The sequence below is a fragment of the Myotis lucifugus genome, unplaced genomic scaffold (genome assembly GCF_000147115.1).
Source record: "Myotis lucifugus unplaced genomic scaffold, Myoluc2.0 scaffold_9, whole genome shotgun sequence".
In the NCBI taxonomy this organism is placed as follows: Eukaryota; Metazoa; Chordata; class Mammalia; order Chiroptera; family Vespertilionidae; genus Myotis; species Myotis lucifugus.
The window spans coordinates 15,201,569-15,219,896 of record NW_005871057.1 but is presented as its reverse complement, the minus strand read 5'-3'; the positions used below and the strand labels follow the sequence as shown (position 1 = coordinate 15,219,896).

The window sequence follows — 18,328 nt, the reverse complement described above, 5'->3', positions numbered from 1 at the left end:
TAATTATGCTTACATCTGCTCCTTCATTTTTATAAGATAGAAAATGAAGGAATGTAAACATTTATCAAGTGATTGTTATCAATGAGTATAGTTTGTAAAGGCAAAGAAAGCAAATAAAGAAATGCAGATAATTGTGAATTTGGTATTTTGCACCTTGAGTGGTAATGCTATTAAAGAAGAGAAGAGGCTTGCTGTGGGGAAGAAATCAGTGTTTGATGTTTGGAGTTCAATAATTGATATTGAAGATTGTTTTCATTTTGATTTCTTTGTAGTAGAACCATTGAAAATGTTTATAATTTTAGTTTTTCACTGTAATTTTTAATTAACATGTGTTGTTGCTTCGCAGCTTCAAAGACCTGGTATAGAAGATGTTGCTGTGCTAAAGAAAGAACTGGTCCAAGTTCAGACACTAATGGATAACATGACCTTGGAACGTGAGAGAGAATCTGAAAAACTCAAAGATGAGTGCAAAAAATTACAAGCAGATTATGCTAACTCAGAGGTAATGAAGTTGAGTGTACTTAAGTGTGATTGACATTAACTTGTTTATACTGTTGAAAGAAGCCAGGATTTGAGATTTTTCTGAGTGACCTATCAAAACAGTATTTCATTTCTTTAATTTTCTCTGAGTAATATTGGTATATTGTCAATATGGTCCGAGAGTCACTATTTTGTCTCTGCTTTATGTAGCTAGGCATTTGGAGAAGAATGTTTGCATAAAAGTGTAATGTGCAATTTAATAAATGATGTATATTGTGTAGAGATGATATTTAAAGTTAAATTTGCTCCTGGCTAGTCAGTAAGTGGTAATTGAGTTTATTTCAATTAGGTAGGGGTAAAGAAACATTTCTGAGAAGTAATATACAACTCTTACTAAATGGTGTAGAGGTTCATATTTCTTCATAAGTCAGCCATTCCATTGAGTTGACATTCATTTCCATGTAATTTATATGCACTGGATCCAGTTCTCCTCAGGAATTAATCCTCTTTTCCTCATGAGATATTCGAAGGCTGTTCATATTTACTCTGAGTTTTTCTCTTCCAGGATAAACATTCTCAGTTCCTTCTATCATTTCTCAAACATGACATGACCTTGGCCTGTAAATCCCTTACATAATTATGTCAGCATGTGATAAGCTCTAGGATATATAACAAATGTATTTGTGTAAAAATACCAGCCTTTATCCTATAAGAGATATTGTTATGAATACTATTATTTGTAGTTCTTAAGCTCTCTTTTGTGATGTGGACCTCAGTTTTTTATATTTTCAGTTTAAAAGTAAAGTTATAGTGACCTTTCAATTTGTATCTCTGTCTTAGAGTTTTTAAGCTGGTGATCTGAAAGCTATTCTATTCATATTTAGTAATATATTGAGCTATGGATTTTAAATATTGATAATCCATGCCATTTTTTACTTCTTCCTATATCTTATCAATGGGGGGTGGGGAAAGTCTACAACACGCATAGGCATATGAGGCTTTCTATGAGCCTTAACACTTCAGAGTTTAAAGTTTAAGAATTTTAGGGCCAGAATTCCCAAAAGTGATCTTTGTAGTCCAATAACACATAATCTCACAGTTTTTCCAGCAGTTTCAGGGACTTCATGAACTTATTGAAGATAGTTAAAAGCTCCTAATGTGTAATCAAGGAGAGGCTGAATCAAAGACATCTCATGAGGAAAATCCCATTTAGATAATGCTAAAGTAGAAATACTTGAACCTGAGTGAATCTAGTCATTTACTTCTGTGCTTCAAGAAGAATTACTTTTCATTAAATCTGCCTGTCTACTAGTATTTCTCGAATTAAAAAAAATTTTACTCTGTTTTAATGAAAAGTTCCCTTAATGTTATTTGAAATTTCAAAACAAAAGCAATGGAGTGACTAAAATTGAATCACAGTAATGGCAGTTTCAGAATATGTCTATTTAAAGTGCAATCCTCCTTGACCTTTTCCAGCTGAGAATCATGGTGTTATAGTTGTTATACCAGTAGAATTTGAACAAAGAGAAGAAATATCTATATACTTACTTGCATTTTGGGAAAAATACACATGGGAAAATACATTTGAGTAATATTTTATTTAAGAATTACTCTAAGTTTAGCCCTGACTGTTGTGGCTCAGTTAGTTGAGTGTCATCCCATGTACCAAAGGCCTTCTGGTCAAGACAAATGCCCAGGTTATGGGTTCAGTCGCCTGTCAGAGCACGTACAGGAGGCAACTGAAAGATGTTTCTCTCTCACATGGGTGTTTCTTTATCTCTAAAGTAAAAACATTAAAAAGAAGAAGAAAAAAGAATTACTCTAAGTTTAATATGAAGATTTTTTAAAATTTATATTTTTATTCATGTAGATTAAAATATCTTTATATGTAATGAGAAGAGGTTCTTTCAAGTTTTCATAAAAAAAGCTTGTGTTTTGAAGTAAATTTTCAAATAAAGGGATTTATTCCTGCTGAATAATTGGTGATTTAATATTTTATTATATTATTACTAAAACATAGATAATATTTACTCCCTTCTTAGTTAATTAATACATATATAGTGATTGAGACCTCATTATTTTTGAAATATTTTGAACAACTTTAGGAAAAGGTAGCATAAGAAAGTAATATTATTAGAAACTGACTCTTACTTTTTGAGTACCACTAGTTTTGGATACTATGCTAGGCATTTTAAATATGTAGTCCCATTTGTTTCTTTTAACCCTGTGAGTTAAGTACTATTTTAAATTTGTTTTATATATGTGAGGAATCTGAGACTCAATGAGATTATATGACCTTTTCAAGGCCATGCACCTAATATTAAGAAGCCAGCATTAGAACTCAAGTCTTACCCAAAGCCTGTGTTCTTTCTGTGTCATGCTATCTTCTATTTTAGGTGATCTGATGATTTGCCTTAAAAGTAAATTTGTGCTGTTAAACTTGACCCTAATACTTATTGTTATGACTTTTTGTATTTTGCCATATTGTATGTTGTAATATTTATATTAAGTATAGTTTAAAATTTATTTTGAGTTGTGTCTCATACATTTATATGAAAAAAAAAATACTGTCTAAATATTCCATCTCATCTATTTGTTTATAACTGCATTTGTTTTTAGCTTCTGCCTGCTCTTTAAATATATGGCATATATTTTATTAATTTATTAACATTTAATTCTATTTATTCTCAGTTAAGTGTGTTGGTAAATTATAGCACTTAAGGAACTTAATCGAAAAAAATTTCATTTTATATATTAACTATTTTACTGAACCTAAAAATTAGCATGAAAAACAAAACACATTAAAAGGAAATAAAGAAGCTAAAAAATGCAATGATTTATTCCTAGTTGAGGCTGAAGATATATAACTTGGTGTGCATTGTTAATAGGTCCCTATGTTTCATTACTTTCATTAAATATATACATTACGCATTTATTGACAGTTTTAGGTCTAGATATTTTAAATGGCATATAAATTACTCATTCTAAAAAATTTGAAAGTACTTTATAAATACTAATTAACTATTTTATAGATCAGAAATTGAGGATTTAAAGCTTTAAAAGTGTTATTTCTAAGGACCTACATTATTGAAAATATTAAAGTTGTAATTAACTTATATTTAATGTGGTCTTTAATGGAAACTATTTTTTAAGAATTTTATTTCTATTCCAAATTAACTCATTTGAATTTTAGTTTTAAAAGCTAACATGTTGATAAAGATATGGAATAAGTATGATTATATTCAGTATAGTTATTAAAAAAGTATTTATCTTTTAAAAGTATGCTAATATAAGAGATCAGGTTTAGCAGTATGTTTTGACATTTTTATTGTGTGTTAAATGTGTACTTTTGTCAGTCCTGTTTTCCACCTTTCATCCATCATTTTATTATTATTTTTTCTGCTTTCTAATGGAGATACTTAAACTTGAGGTAATGTGTTTTTGGAAGACTTTTAATATTAGTAATACTTTTAATATAGCATCTTTATCGTCATATGGCATTTTTGTGTTTTAAGGCAATCTCAGAACTTCAAAGATATGCTCATTTTTGTTTTTTTAATCATACACATTTTTAGCCATCTTTAAGTGATTATTTTACTAAGTAAGAGTAGTAGACGATTAGGACAATAATTATAATTCTAAACTACCAGCAGGATGTTTGCTTGAAATATCTTTTCTTAATTATTTTGAATGAAAGTTCAAAGTTGAATTCAATGAGATGGCTTCTAGGAATATGAATTATTTATAGATCTAATATATGGTTTCCATGGAACAAATATCTGACAACTCCTTGGAGATAGAATCACTCATTCTTTTAGAGAGAATTTTTTAAATGCCTAAGTAGCAGCATTTAGGAGTGGGAATATAACAGTGAGTAAGACAGTGCTGCCTCTAATAAAGCTTATTGTATTCCTTCGTGGAAGCTGAACAGTATATAAGTAAACAAATTATGGTAGAAAGTCAGTTAATGCTAAGCACTGTAAAGACAAATAAAGAAGTGTGGAGCTGACAATAATGTGGGACAATTTTAGATAGAATGATCAGGAAGGTTTCCTCAAGGAGCATATGTGTGAGAAGAATGAAGTAAACAGGAATCAGGAAACAGGAAGAGTCAGTGCAAGTGCTAAAGCCTTCAAGGCATAGGTGAGCTTGGCCTGTTAGAGAGGAAAGGGCCCTGGTTGAGTGGCTTGGTTGGAGTATTGTCTGTATACCAAAAAGTTTTGGGTTCGATTCCCAGTTGCAGCTACTGATCCAGGTTTCTCTTCCTCTCTCTTCCTCTCTCTCTAAAATCAATAAATATATTCTCATTGGGTGAGAATAAAAAATGAAATAGGAAAGAAAGGTAGTGTGGCTAGAACAAAGAGCCTTTTTTGTTTGAATTTCATCATAGTGATACCACACATTCTGGAAGGGTTTCCAAAGGAGTAGTATAAAAGATCTTTTGGCATTTTTATCACAATAAATTAGTAGCCTAACTTTTCTTCCTTGAAGTTGAAAGTACTTATTTATAATCTATGATGTAGGTAACTGCTAATGTGTTTAGTAAGAAAAAATTTTAAAGTTTGTCTTATTCATATTATAAAGTTTACATATGAATAAAGAGTAAAAATTATAATTTTAGGAATGTGAAAAATAAAGTAAATCCAATAAGCAATATTAGAAACACAAAGTTCTTTTGTTAATGTCATAGAAAACCATACTTAAAAAGCAGTTCTTAGTCTTTCTAAAGAGAAAGCTTTAATGCTTAAAACTTTCATGTATAGGAAGTTTGTATTATTTTTTAATGATCCATTGCTTTAAAAATAAAAATGACTTTTCATGAAAAAAGTTAAAATGTATTAAAGCAAAATCATGTTCAGCTCTTATACCTGATCATAGAGTGTTCCAGCTTAATGAAACTATATATAACTTCCATTCGATAACTTCTTTGGACAAATACTTACCATTACAGTAAATAAGATGATCCACCATATTTCAAGGTGACTCTGTGTTTTATATTTGCATTTAACATGCTTTTAAAATAAAAAGAAAAGGCTGTTATAGAAATTGGGAGAAAATGGAGGCATGACTTGCATATGTTCTTCAAATTCAGGAGGGTTAATGTACAGTTTCAAAGCCAGTAAATTTAAGTTTGCAGTTTCATGCATGCTTCAAATGCATAAAGTAGGATGGAATTTTTTATTTCATGTATTATTAAATAAATGTACATTTTGGATAAATTTTAAAAATTATTTTTAGGCAAATTAAATGTGGGCTGGCAATAGGGTGGTAGGATAAAGAACCAAGTTTAAACTTCTAAGGATTATTTCAATTTTACAACAACAGCGACAAAAATCTATATAATCTTAAAGCCTTTGGATGCTTCCATTTATTTTTTAATTACCTGTTTGCTCTATTTTTTTTTTAGGCCACAATAAGCCAGCTAAGGAGTGAACTTGCCAAAGGGCCTCAGGAAGTTGCTGTGTATGTGCAAGAATTACAAAAACTTCAAAGTTCTGTTAATGAATTAACACAAAAAAATCAGGTGAGAATTTTAAAACTACATATAGTGGGTAATTGATTTTATGTATCTTAAATTTTAATCCTTTATATTTTATTATATATGGGCACAGTACAATGTGATATATTCTGTATATTATTTTAGTGTTTTGCAATCAATTTCCAGAACTCATCATCTTTTTATTTTATTTTAAATCTTTATTGTTGAGAGTGTTACAGATGTCTCCCTTTTATTCTCCCATTGCCCCCCTCTACCTGGTTGCCACCCAACCCCAGGACTTTACCACCCTACTGTCTGTGTCCATAGGTAAGATCTTTGGTTAATCTCTTCCTGCCTCCCCACCTCCCTTCCCTCTGAGATTTGTCAGTCTGTTCCATGCTTCCATGCCTCCGGTTCGATTTTATTCACCAGTTTATTTTGTTCATTAGATTTTTTGATTTTTAGATTCAATTATTGATAGATATATATTTGTTGCTATTTTACTGTTAATATTTTTGGTATCTTCTTCTTCCTCTTCTTAAGGAATACCCTTCAACATTTCATATACTACTGGTTTGGTGTTGATGAGCTACTTTAGCTTTTTCTTGTTTGTGAAGCTCTTTATCTGACCATCAATTATAACTGAGAGCTTTGCTGGGTAGAATAATCTTGGTTGTAGGTCCTTGCTATTCATCACTTTGACTATTTCTTGCCACTCCCTTCTGGCCTGCAAAGTTTCTCTTGAGAAATCAGCTGACATTCATATGGGTGCTCCCTTGTAGGTAACTACCTGCTTTTCTCTTGCTGCTTTTAAGGTTCTCGCTGTGTCTTTAACCCTTGGCATTTTAATTATGATGTGTCTTGGTGTGGGCCTCTTTGGGTTCCTTTTTTGTGTGACTTTCTGTGCTTCCTGGACTTGTAAGTCTATTTCTTTTACCAGGTAGGGGAAGTTTTCTATTATTATTTCTTCAAGTAGGTTTTCAATATTTTACTCTCTTTCTTCTCCTTCTGGTATCCCCAAGATGCTAATGTTGGTATGCTTGAAGTTGTCCCAGAGGCTCCTTACACTATCTTCATATTTTTGGATTCTTATTTCTGTTTGCTCTTCTGATTGGGTGTTTTTGCTTCCTCATATTCCAAATTGCTGATTTGAGTCTCAGAATCCTCCACTCTACTGTTGAATCCCTGTAAATTATTCTTTATTTCAGTTAGTATATGCTTAATTTCTAAGTGGTCCTTTTTTATGTCTTTAACATTCTCACTAAGATCCTTGAAAATCTCATGAAGATCCCCAAGTAACCTTATAACCATGGTTTTGAACTCTGTATCCAGTAGTTTGCTTGCTTCCATTTCTTTCATGTGTGACATGTTTCTTTGTCTATGCATTTTGGCTGCCTCCCCGAGTTTGTTTCTGTGTATTAGGTAGAGCTACTATGTGTCCTGGAATTGGTAGAGTGGCCTTGTGTAGTATTGGGGGCCCAGTAGGGCCCAGTGGCTTAGCCTCCCCAGTCACCTGAGCTGGGCACTCTAAGTGCCCTCCTATGTGGGCTGTGTGCACAGTCTTGTAGTTGAGCCTTGACTGCCATTGGCATCACTGGTAGGAATTAAACTCTAGGCCAATTGTCTGTGAGGACCAGCTGAGTCTACAGTGGGAGAGCTACTATGCAGGAAACACCCCTATGGAGCAGGACTTGCTTCAGTGGGGCTTTGGTTCTCATTGAGTCTTCCCCTTGAGTGTGTCACTTGTTAATATATAGAGTTGTAATCTGCTGTAGTCTGAAGCTGTCCACCAGGAGCACTGGCTCTAGGGCCTCCAGGGAGGTACAAAGTCAGCCATTGCCTGGGACCACTTGGCAGGAACTACAGAGGGATCTGCAGATGGCTGCTATTTGTATTGGGCTTGGAGGTGCCCATGCGAGGCCCAGCTATGAAGCAAGGCAGGCTGGTGCTAGTGCCAGGTCTTGGGCCTTTTATTGATAGGCTTGGGGCATGCTGTCACCATCTGCAGCTTGTTTGAGAGATTTTAGCCAAATCTGAAGCCTGAGCCAGGATAGACCATTCATATAGAAAAGCTGCTGTAAACAGCTTGGGTGGGGCTGAAAATTGGATGGGACAGGGTCTCAGGGAATCCCCAGGGCAGAGCCAAAAGTGTACTTCAGACTAATGGTGACTCAGATATGTCTGCCAGTCAGCCCTGTGACAGGGAAGGTCCCAGCATAGGATTAATGACCCATCTGAGTACCCCCATTTGGGAGAAAGCCACCCCTGAGTTTCTGCCCTGATGCTAGACAATCCAGTTCCTCCCCATATGTGTCTTGGTCTCCCAAAGCTGCTGGGTGCTGGGAGTCTAAGTAAGTTCCTTTGCCAGCCCTTTAAATGGAACACCTAGGTCTCCAGCAGCCTCCGTGTCAGCCATAATCCCCACTGGTTTTTACAGCCTGTGTTACAGGAACTTCTCTTCCCAGCTCTGGAACCCTGGGCTGGGGGTCTAGTGTGGGGCTGGGACTCCTAGCTCTTCAAGGGTAGCCTCCACAGAGATGATCTCCCTCCCAATTAAAAAAATGGCACATGCGGGTCTCAGACCAGCCTGTTCTGGGCCTCCGCCCCTCCTACCAGTCTCACTGTGATTTCTTCTTTACTTCTCTAGTTGTAGGACTTGCATTCAGCCAGCTTTCAGGTGGTTCTGAATGATGGTTGTTCTGTATTTTAGTTATAAATTTGATGTCATTGTGGGTACTGTGAGTACAGGCCTTTACCTGCGCCATCATTTTGTACTCTATCCAGAATTCACCATATTGCAAAGCTGAAACTCTATACTAATTAAACAACTCCCCATTCACTGCCACTCCTTGCATCATCATTCTTTCTATATCTATGAATTTACTATTTTAAGTAACTGTTAAGTCTAGTCATATAGTATTTGTCCTTTTGTGCCTGGCTTATTTCACATAAGCATAATGTCCTCAAGGTTTATCTATGTTGTAATGTGTCAGAATTTCCTTGTTTTTCAATGCTGAATAATATTCCATTATATGTATATATCATATCTCTTCATCTGTTGATGGATATTTAGATTGCTATAGTCTGTTGGTATTGTGAATAGTATCAAAAGAACATGGGTATATAAATATCTCTGTAAGACTCAGTTTTTAATTATTTTGGGTATATAAACAAAAGCAGAATTTCTGGATCATATAATAATTCTGTTTTCAATATTTTGAGGCAATCACCATCAACAGTACATAACAATTCTCATAAGTGCGCAAGGATGCTCCACATTTTTGTCAACATTTCTCTCTCTTTCTCTCTCTCTCTCTCTCTCGTTTATAGTCACCATCCTAATGGGTATAAGGTGGTATTTCATCATGGTTGATTTGCATTTCTTTGATGGTTAGGATGTTGAGCATCTTTTCATGTGCTTTTTGGCCATATAATGTTAATTAGATTGTTTGTTTTGTTGAGTTGTATGAGTTTTTTATATGTTTTGGGTATTAACCTCTTATCAGATATATGATTTGCAAATATTTTCTCATATATATTTTTAAAATACATTTTTATTTATTTCAGAGAGAGGAAAGGAGAGAGAGAAACATCAATGATGAGAGAGAATCATTGATCAGCTGCCTTCTGCACACCCCCTATTGGGGATTGAGCCTGCAACTTGGCACATGCCCTTCCTGGGACTCGAACTGTGACCTCCTGGTCTCTCTAATTTCTTAGGTTGGCTTTTCATTCTGTTGTATCTTTTTGTTAAAGAAAAAACACTTCTCCTGTATATTTTCTCTACTGTTAATACTCTGATATCATATGTGTGGATGTTCCACACATTAGCAGTTCTATGGCACAAGTGGATGTCCTACAATTTACCTTAGTTCTGAAACTCCTTATGTGGAGATATCATCAGATGGTATACATTAAGACCTTGACACTCCCCTTCACACGTCAGTTGGAAGTTTATCTTGTTACCTATAATTATGATCAACTGGCTATAAATGGGAGTTTCCACAGCCCTCTTCTGGGATTCAATGAATTTTCTAGAGTGACTCACAGAAGTCAGGAAAAACACTTTACTTACTAGATTTCTGATTTATCATAAAGGAGTATAACTCAAGAACAGCCAGATGGAAGAGATCCGCAGGGCAAGTTTTGTGGGAAAGGGTGCAGAGCTCTCATGTCTCCCTGTTTTTTCTCAGATTCCTGTTCACCAACCAGAATCTCTCCAAACCCTGTCCTTTGGGTTTTTAGGAAGGCTTCATTATCTAGGCATGATTGATTAAATCATTGGCCTTTGATGATTAATTCAGCCTCCAGCCCCTCTCCTTGAGGTGGGGAATGTCCAGACCCAGGGTCACATTAGGCCCTTGAAATCATTTGGTCTGGCCCTGCCATGGCATTAGGGATGAAGTAATTAAATGTTTGACCATATATAGCCAGCTAATTTTTAAGTTGACAGTTTTGTATGGCCTGCAAATGATGTTATAAATACCAAGTGGCTCTTGACAGAAAAAAGGTTGCCCAGCCCTGCCTTAGGGGCTTTCTAAATAAATTGCCTCATTAACATAAACTCATAGGTGGTTGAAAGGGGTTTATTATGAATAACAAAATACATCTTTATTGTTTTATTGTTCTTATCTTAACATAGAAGATTCCAAGGGTTTTAGGAGTCTGTTCCAGAAATGGGGATGAAGACCAAATGTGTATTTCTTATTATAAATCACAATATCACACCTTTGATGCAAAAAAACCTTTTAATTTGATGTAATTCATCTATTTTTACTTTTTTTATCTGTGCTTTTGGTTTTATATCCAAGAAATCATTGCCAAATCTAGTGTTACCAAGCTTTGTTGTAACTACTACAGCTTTTAATGAGTTTTGAAATCAGGAAGTGTGAGACCTTCAGTTTTGTTCTTTATTTTGTATTTTGTACTTTCCTCCCATTACTTTTTTGGTGGTGGTGGAATAACGGGTTATTAAACCCTTATATTCAAAGTTAAGATGAATTTGTTGACTTTACTATTAGCTTAGACTTAATATTTTTGTGAAATATAACAAGGGAAAAATCAAGATCGAAAAGAACATGATAGAAGGGAAAAAATAATTGACTTCCTTAGAGAAGCCAGAGGCCTGAGTCTACAGGACCCAAGCAGGGCTGTTGAGGACAGTACACTGTGGACATAACTCATTTATAGTGTCTCTAGGAGTAGGAGCTGGCGCAGTTGCATGTAACACACATAATTGGCTATAAATATTAACTCTCTTGCCAACAGCTAGGTGAATTAACTTGGGAGCAGGTCCTCCAACTGAAACAGGACAACAAATGGGTTGGGGCTGCCTATCACTACTTGTGTTATGCCCAGATTTCAGATCCTCAAGAAACCACACCAGAGAGCCAGCCAGGTCCGATGCAAAAGCATAAGAGTCTTTATTCGAGCTAGCTCAAGCTCCCTGTCCACCACACTCACCGACGCAGTGGCAGGAGGCAGAGTGAGAGAGCTTTGTGGGGAGAGGAGTTTTATAGGGGGAGGAGAGAGGACTGTGGGCTCTGCCGATTGGCCAGGCGCAAGTTGGTGTCTTGTTACACAGGATGTGGTCGTATCTATGGCGCGCACTTCCCTTGATTATCATTGGCTAGTTTAAAGAAATCCTAGGTGTGGCTAGCAGAGGCTTGGGCTTCCGGGAAGAAGCTCCTTGCTGAGCACATGGCTGCTGCCCAAAAATGGAGGATTTGGGGCAAGATGGAGGGCGTAGCCCTTGCCCTTTCACTTGAACCATTAAGCAGAGACAGGGTCGAATCATGTATGAGGGATGAAGTAATTAAATGTTTGACCAAATATAGCAAGCTAATTTTTAAGTTGACATTTTTGTATGGCCTGCAAATGACGTTATAAATACCAAATGGCTCTTGACAGAAAAAAGGTTGCCCAGCCCTGCCTTAAGGGCTTTCTAAAAAAAATTGGAGCATTTATTCTAATAATGCAGGCAATATGGGAGAGCAGATCATCCATGAAAGTCTGCTCTGCACCCCCTCATAAGCCAGCTGTTTATATGGGGTAGAAGGACAAAGATTACATGGGGAAGTAGGCAAAAGGGATAAGAATGGGTATAATGGTTACAGATTACAGGCAATGTGGGCTGGGGGTTGGGGCTGGGGATTGCAAAGGGCCCAGCGAGGTTGTTAATCTTTCCAAGAAAATGAAACCATAATGTGGTGGTAGGTTGTCTTGCAAAATCAAAGAATGGAGTCAAGGATAAAAATGGTTGCTGGAAACAAAGTTTATTGGGGGATAGACAGACTTCCTGCCATATGAGGGCAGCAGGAAAGGGGCCCAAAGTGGGTTACAGCTTAAGCTCTTTGTCTAGGGATATTCATAAACCCTGCTAGTTTCTGGTTGGTCCCTTCAAAGAATTCTGGCAATATCCAATTATTTCGAAGCTCTAGTTCCAGTCTATAGGGGGTTGGGGGGACCTGATTGAGGACTGCCACTTCAGGTCCAAGGTGACATCACTGTCCCTGCCTACTTTTCCTCACCCAGCCAGGTTCCACCTAACTGGGTCTAGTTCTAGGTCAGTGGTCGGCAAACCACAGCTCACGAGTCTCATGCGGCTCTTTGGCCCCTTGAGTGTGGCTCTTCCACAAAATACCACGTGCAGGCGTGCACATACAGTGCGATTGAAACTTCGTGGCCCATGCGCAGAAGTCAGTTTTTGGCCTGGGCGAGTCTATTTTGAAGAAGTGGCGTTAGAAGAAGTGGGGGTACATTCGCTGAGGTCGACCCCTCAGATTTAGGATGTTTTTAGCAAAGGCCAGCTTAGGAGTACCCTAATTAAGTTAATAACAATGTACCTACCTATATAGTTTAAGTTTAAAAAATTTGGCTCTCAAAAGAAATTTCAGTCATTGTACTGTTGATATTTGGCTCTGTTGACTAATGAGTTTGCCGACCACTGTTCTAGGTCCTTTGTTTGTTTCCATGCTCCATGTCTGCAAAGCTCTACTTCCCTTCCCCTTCCTCCCCTCTACCCACCATGGTCCAATCCCTGACTGACAGCGTAGCCCTCTTTTTCTATCTCCTCAGTAATAGGCTGTTCTCAATAAGGAGGATGGAGCCCATTTTCAGGTTAACTCTTAGGTCTCTGGGCATACAACTCCCAACCAGGTTAAAGTGTGCTTTCTTTAATCAGAACAAAAAAAAAATCAGGGTTAACAGCATGATTAATATTTTTTATAACTATAGCTAGTCTCCACTATTCTATTTCTCCCTTCTGCCCCTAACAACAACTTTTGTCTAGCTGTCAGAGACTGCAGTTTAGACCCACAGTTTATTACAACCACATGAGAGACCCTGAAGTGGAATCATCTCAGCTAAGCTTCTGCTGGATTCCTGACTCCCAGAAGCGGTGCAAAATAATAGATATAATTTTAAGTTGCTAAATTTTGTGGTAATTTGTTACTTGTGCCTTGGCCAACAGTTCTCAGACATTTTTATTTCAATAGACTTTAAAAATTTTTAAATTTATCTTTATTGTTGGAAGTATTACAGGTGACCCCTTTGTCAGTAGACTTCTTGATATCAGTGTTATTAGTGGAAGTGGAGTTCTTGGGGTGCCTCAAGGAAAAGAACTTCCTAAGCTCCCCCCCACCCTGCCCCAGGTGGATGGCGTTTTGTGGAAAGCTTTATTGATGATGTAAAATTAAGGGGGTTCCCCTCCAAGATTCCATCTGTGTTGTCTTGCCATGGAAGAAGTCCAGTTGTCTTCAGCAGGGCCAGAATTAAGGCCATTGCCCAGAATTTCTGTTCCATGTTAAAGTCTAGCATCCTACATGTGTAGTCTGCATGGCCACATGGCTATGGAGAGAGAACAGGTGAGCACACTGGCGAGTCGGGGTCACAGAGCAAGGGAACAAGTGCAAGAGCAAGAGTGTGGGAACTCTGTCTGGGGACTTTAACCAGGAGCTTCTTTAAACTAACCAATCAACCTTTCAGGATTTTACGTGCTTCTGATGGGCATCCCCCAGCCAATCCATTGTACCACACGCTAGATTGACAGGCAAGAACCTTTCCTGCATCACCTGGACTTCACCATGCGCCTATCTCCCCTTTTGTTTGATCCCTTCTCCCAGTGATCTGCAAGAATGACTCTGGGGTTCCCTGGGGAGCATGAAGCTGTAGCTTCCTGGTGAAACTGCCCAGATGACCATCCTTATAATGTCTGGCCTGCCCTTTGCTCTCTTCCTATTATAAGTATTAATAAACTAGCTAGTTATGATGATAATATTAGGACTGCTTTACATTCTCAAAGTTATGAACCCCAAAGAGCTTTTACTGGTATTTTTCTGAGTTATATCTATGGATACTTACAACATTAGAAATTAAAATATAAATTTTAAAATGCTTATTAATTTATTTCAAAAACTATTAGCAATTAAATATGAACATTTATGAAAAATTACTGTTTTTTCAAAAACAAAGAATAGTGGTGATGGTTTATATTTTTGCAAACCTCTTAAATATTTAACTTACTACAGGAGAGATGGATTCTCATTCGGCTATAAATTTAATCTGTTATGATATGGTTGAAGTATATGAAGAAAATTCAGTCTCATACAGATATGTAGTTGGAAAAGATAGGGATATCTTAATAGCCCTTTTTTAGATACTTGTAGCTATTTTAATTTGATACTAGATAAGGTATAGTTTCTCAAAAGGTAGTTACACTGTAGACTCTGAAACCATATCAGTGCAATTTTTGTACTTTGTAACATTAAAATTCATTCCTCTATCTTGCCTTTTGAGTCTATCTTTCCTGTGCATGACTTTATAACATTGTGTTACAAATGTGGAAAATATTGGTTCACTGACTTATGAAAACCTCCCAAATACTGACACATTTCATTGTACAATATAAAAATAATCACATTTGTCACTATCACCATCAATTTCAAAATAGGCTTTAAGTATGAGTGTCATGCTCATGGTGGTGGATACAAGTTTTCCAAAATTCTTTTTTTTATATATATTTTTATTGATTTCAAGAGAGGAAGGGAGAGGGAGAGAGAGAAATACCAATGATGAGAGAGAATCATTGATTGGCTGCACGCCCCCTTTTGGCAATTGAGCCTGCAACCTGGGCACGTTCCCTTTCCCGGAATCAAACCCAGGACCCTTCAAACCACAGGCCGATGCTCTATCCACTGAGCCAAACCAGCTAGGGTAGTTTTCCAAAATTCTGAGCTTCATTTGAAAGCTTTAATTTTATCATTGACAGCAAATACCATCAGTTCTATTCTTTGAAGTGACAGGGTATCTGCCTTCTGAGCTCTATACCCTGAGTCCCCAGTCCTGGCTTCTGCTCTCACAGCTCCAGTCCACTTCATCCACTGCTGGAGCACAAGGTGGGTGGCTCCACAGGGAATTTTGTGCGTTGGCCCTTTAAGAGGGTGCCTGAATTTTCAGCTGTTACTCCCTGGCAGACAGTACCCTGCTGCTTTTCACAGCTAGCTGTTAGGTGGGCACCTTTCTCAGTTTTGGTGCTCTTTGCTGGGAGTCCCAGCTTGGGGATTAGATCCCAGAGTTCTCAGTGGCAACCCACCACAGCTGATATCTCTCTCGGGGACTTCAGTTGCTGTCTTTGGGCACCTGGGCAGCCCTTTCACACCTCTGCTCCTCCTACTAGTCTCTAAGTGGTCTCCACTTTCGGTCTTCAGGTGTCAGGGTTCTCTCCTGTGTTTTCCTTTGATTATTCAGGAAGTTTTTCGGTATTTTAGTTGTAATACCAGTTTATTCCTGGGAGCATGTCTGTGCAGCACGCACTTACTCTGCTGCCATTTTTAATCCTCCTCTCATCCCTTTTTCATCCTTCATGGCTCTCATCCCTTTTCCATCAGTCCCAGTATTAAGGTGCTCATAGGCCAAGCGGGGGCCAGATGTGGCAAGTAGTTATGTTACTTGTATTACCACTGTGTTGCAAGATGGTATATTGATATGAACAGTGTAGTACAATGATCAAAGGCATGTTTAAATCTCAGCTTTGCCACCAACTGGCTGTGACACTCAACTTCTCAGTCTTTCCTCTTCTGTTAAGAAATAATGTTTACCCATTTGCCTCTTAAAATTGATATGACTATTAAAAAATTAATAGTGCTTAGACCAGTTTCTGGTGTTTAGTAAGCACCTCAGTGAATGTTCATTTTTGTCTTTTATTTGGTAAGTATTGTGATACAGGAGGGGGTCAGAAACAAGGTAGGAGTTTTCCTAACTTACTGCCCAGTAACTCAGGAAATAATTTTATAGAAGACATAACATTTTAGATTAGTCTTTAAGGATTCTAAAGAGCATTTTACACAGCAGAGGGGTTAATGACATTTTATTGTGAGAGCTAGATAAATATACAGGAGGCATGGGAACATGCAAGATCACAAAATACGAGATGTTGGAGAGCTACAAATAGGTCAGTTTGTTCTTTCTCATCAAGCTGTTTTGAGGAACAAATAAGATGAAATGTCTGAAAGCACTTTTTAAGTGATCAAGCATTAAAAAAAAGTGCTTTTTTTTGCATTCATTCTCATTACCTGGGCAAATAACAGTTGAACAATGGAGCCTGAGATAGGGAAATTAACTCTGTAAAAAAATATGTTGAGAGAACAATTGGTGAAAAAAATCAAAAGAGGACTAGACATTTGGAAGGAAAGAAGAATTTTGCTTACCCAAATGATAATTATGTTATGAGTTAGGCTTAACATTCATTCTATAATTTAAACTTGAATAGGATATATTTTTGGGGAGCACAATTTGACTCATTGAGTGTCTAAATTGTATTATGAAAAATTTATTGGACTTAGAATCATAATATGTGACTTTGCTACTGGCCAAGTCATATTGGGTTCTTTCAGTTGTAGCTTCCTTGTCTGTAGAATGGGGATGATAATGTCTATCTTATATTTTGTTGTAAGGACTTATATTGATAAGTACAAGTACAATTATTGTTTTCTTTAATGGATACTGCTGTACTTTAAAAAAGCAATATTCAAAAATCATGTAATCACTATACTCTTTTATTTCTGATTCTATGGGAAGACCATAATAAAAATGAAATGCTTGTAGTGTTAAATATAGTTAGACTTTTGTATGTAAAAATTATAGTGTGAGTGGATTAGGTTCTTACAAAACAAAGTGGTTTAGGTTCTTTTAAAGAAGATTTAATCATCTCCCACCTCTGCAATAAAGCAGATAGATTTTGATTAATTTTTTAGGACAAGTCAATTTTAAACAGTCAATGGTTGTTACGTATTTTTGCTTTTTAAAGATTGAAGCTGTCTGAGGGGTCATTTATTTATAGAATTGTTGGGATTACTTGGTCACTTTATAAGTAAGCCTGTGGGGAAGAAGACTAACTTATTACCAACCTTAATTTTTGTAGCATGTTTTAAAATTATATCTTGTTCAAGTTCTCAGTATTTGTGACCATGGTTATATTCATGAAATTCAATAACTTAGAATTTTCTTTAAAAAGATCCAATACATTTATAGATCACCGAATAGACTTGACTTAGCCTGCAAATTCTACAATAAATGTTATTTTCTTAAAAGAGAAAATGTAAAATCATGTCAAGAAAGATTTGCAGTTACTAACTAGTAACACAAAAATATTTATAAAAAGATAATTTTTCTAACATAGTTTGACTTAAAAGTATTAGTTTTTTCTCTAGTATTTTGGTGCTTCTACTTCTTGTTTCTATTCTGTTGGTTGGTCAAGGCACACATCTCTTGGCTAATTTTGCTACGAACTTCTTGTTGCTCTTCTTATCTCTAAGGTTTCTCTCATCTTGTCTCTCTTATATATGCTTCTGTCATCTTTCTGCTTTTTTTAATATTATATTCCTACTTGGTAATTTACATTAATGTACTTTTTCTCAGATAAGTTACTGCTACCTTTCTCTCTTTGGTGCCTAGATTTATTACTGCCCTGAGGTAATAGTGTTTACTGTTTCCCCACATGCAACTTGTCTGTTCCATTCTGTCTTTTTGTATAGAGCAGATGGCATGAGTCATGTATACCTCTTACTTAACTCCTCTGACCACTTTACCAAACTCAAACTTTATTTCTAGATGATTGGAATTTACTAGTTAGCTTCACCTGACTTTGCTCATTTTATTTTGTAAAAAATTAGGCACTTAAATTTGACACAGTTTTTGTATTAATCCACTTTTGCTTGTACATCATGCTTTAACTTACTTAGAAAAGTATTTTTTAATGTGCGTGTTTCATTTATTTCATTTTGTGTGTGTGTGTGTGTTTTATTTAGATTGTAATCTGTTTAAATGCCAGAGGCTTTGATTGTCCCTTACCATTTTTATATTATTCCCTTC

General features: G+C 36.4%; 1 protein-coding gene across 1 annotated transcript in view; it reads left to right on the top strand.

The window, feature by feature from the left end:
• The window catches only part of EEA1 (early endosome antigen 1), a 155,766-nt gene that overhangs the window by 71,888 nt on the left and 65,550 nt on the right, over positions 1 to 18,328 (top strand). Inside the window, 2 exon segments of the mRNA XM_006084021.3 lie at positions 347 to 502; positions 5,888 to 6,004. Of these exon segments, the coding sequence (XP_006084083.1) occupies positions 347 to 502; positions 5,888 to 6,004 (273 nt within the window).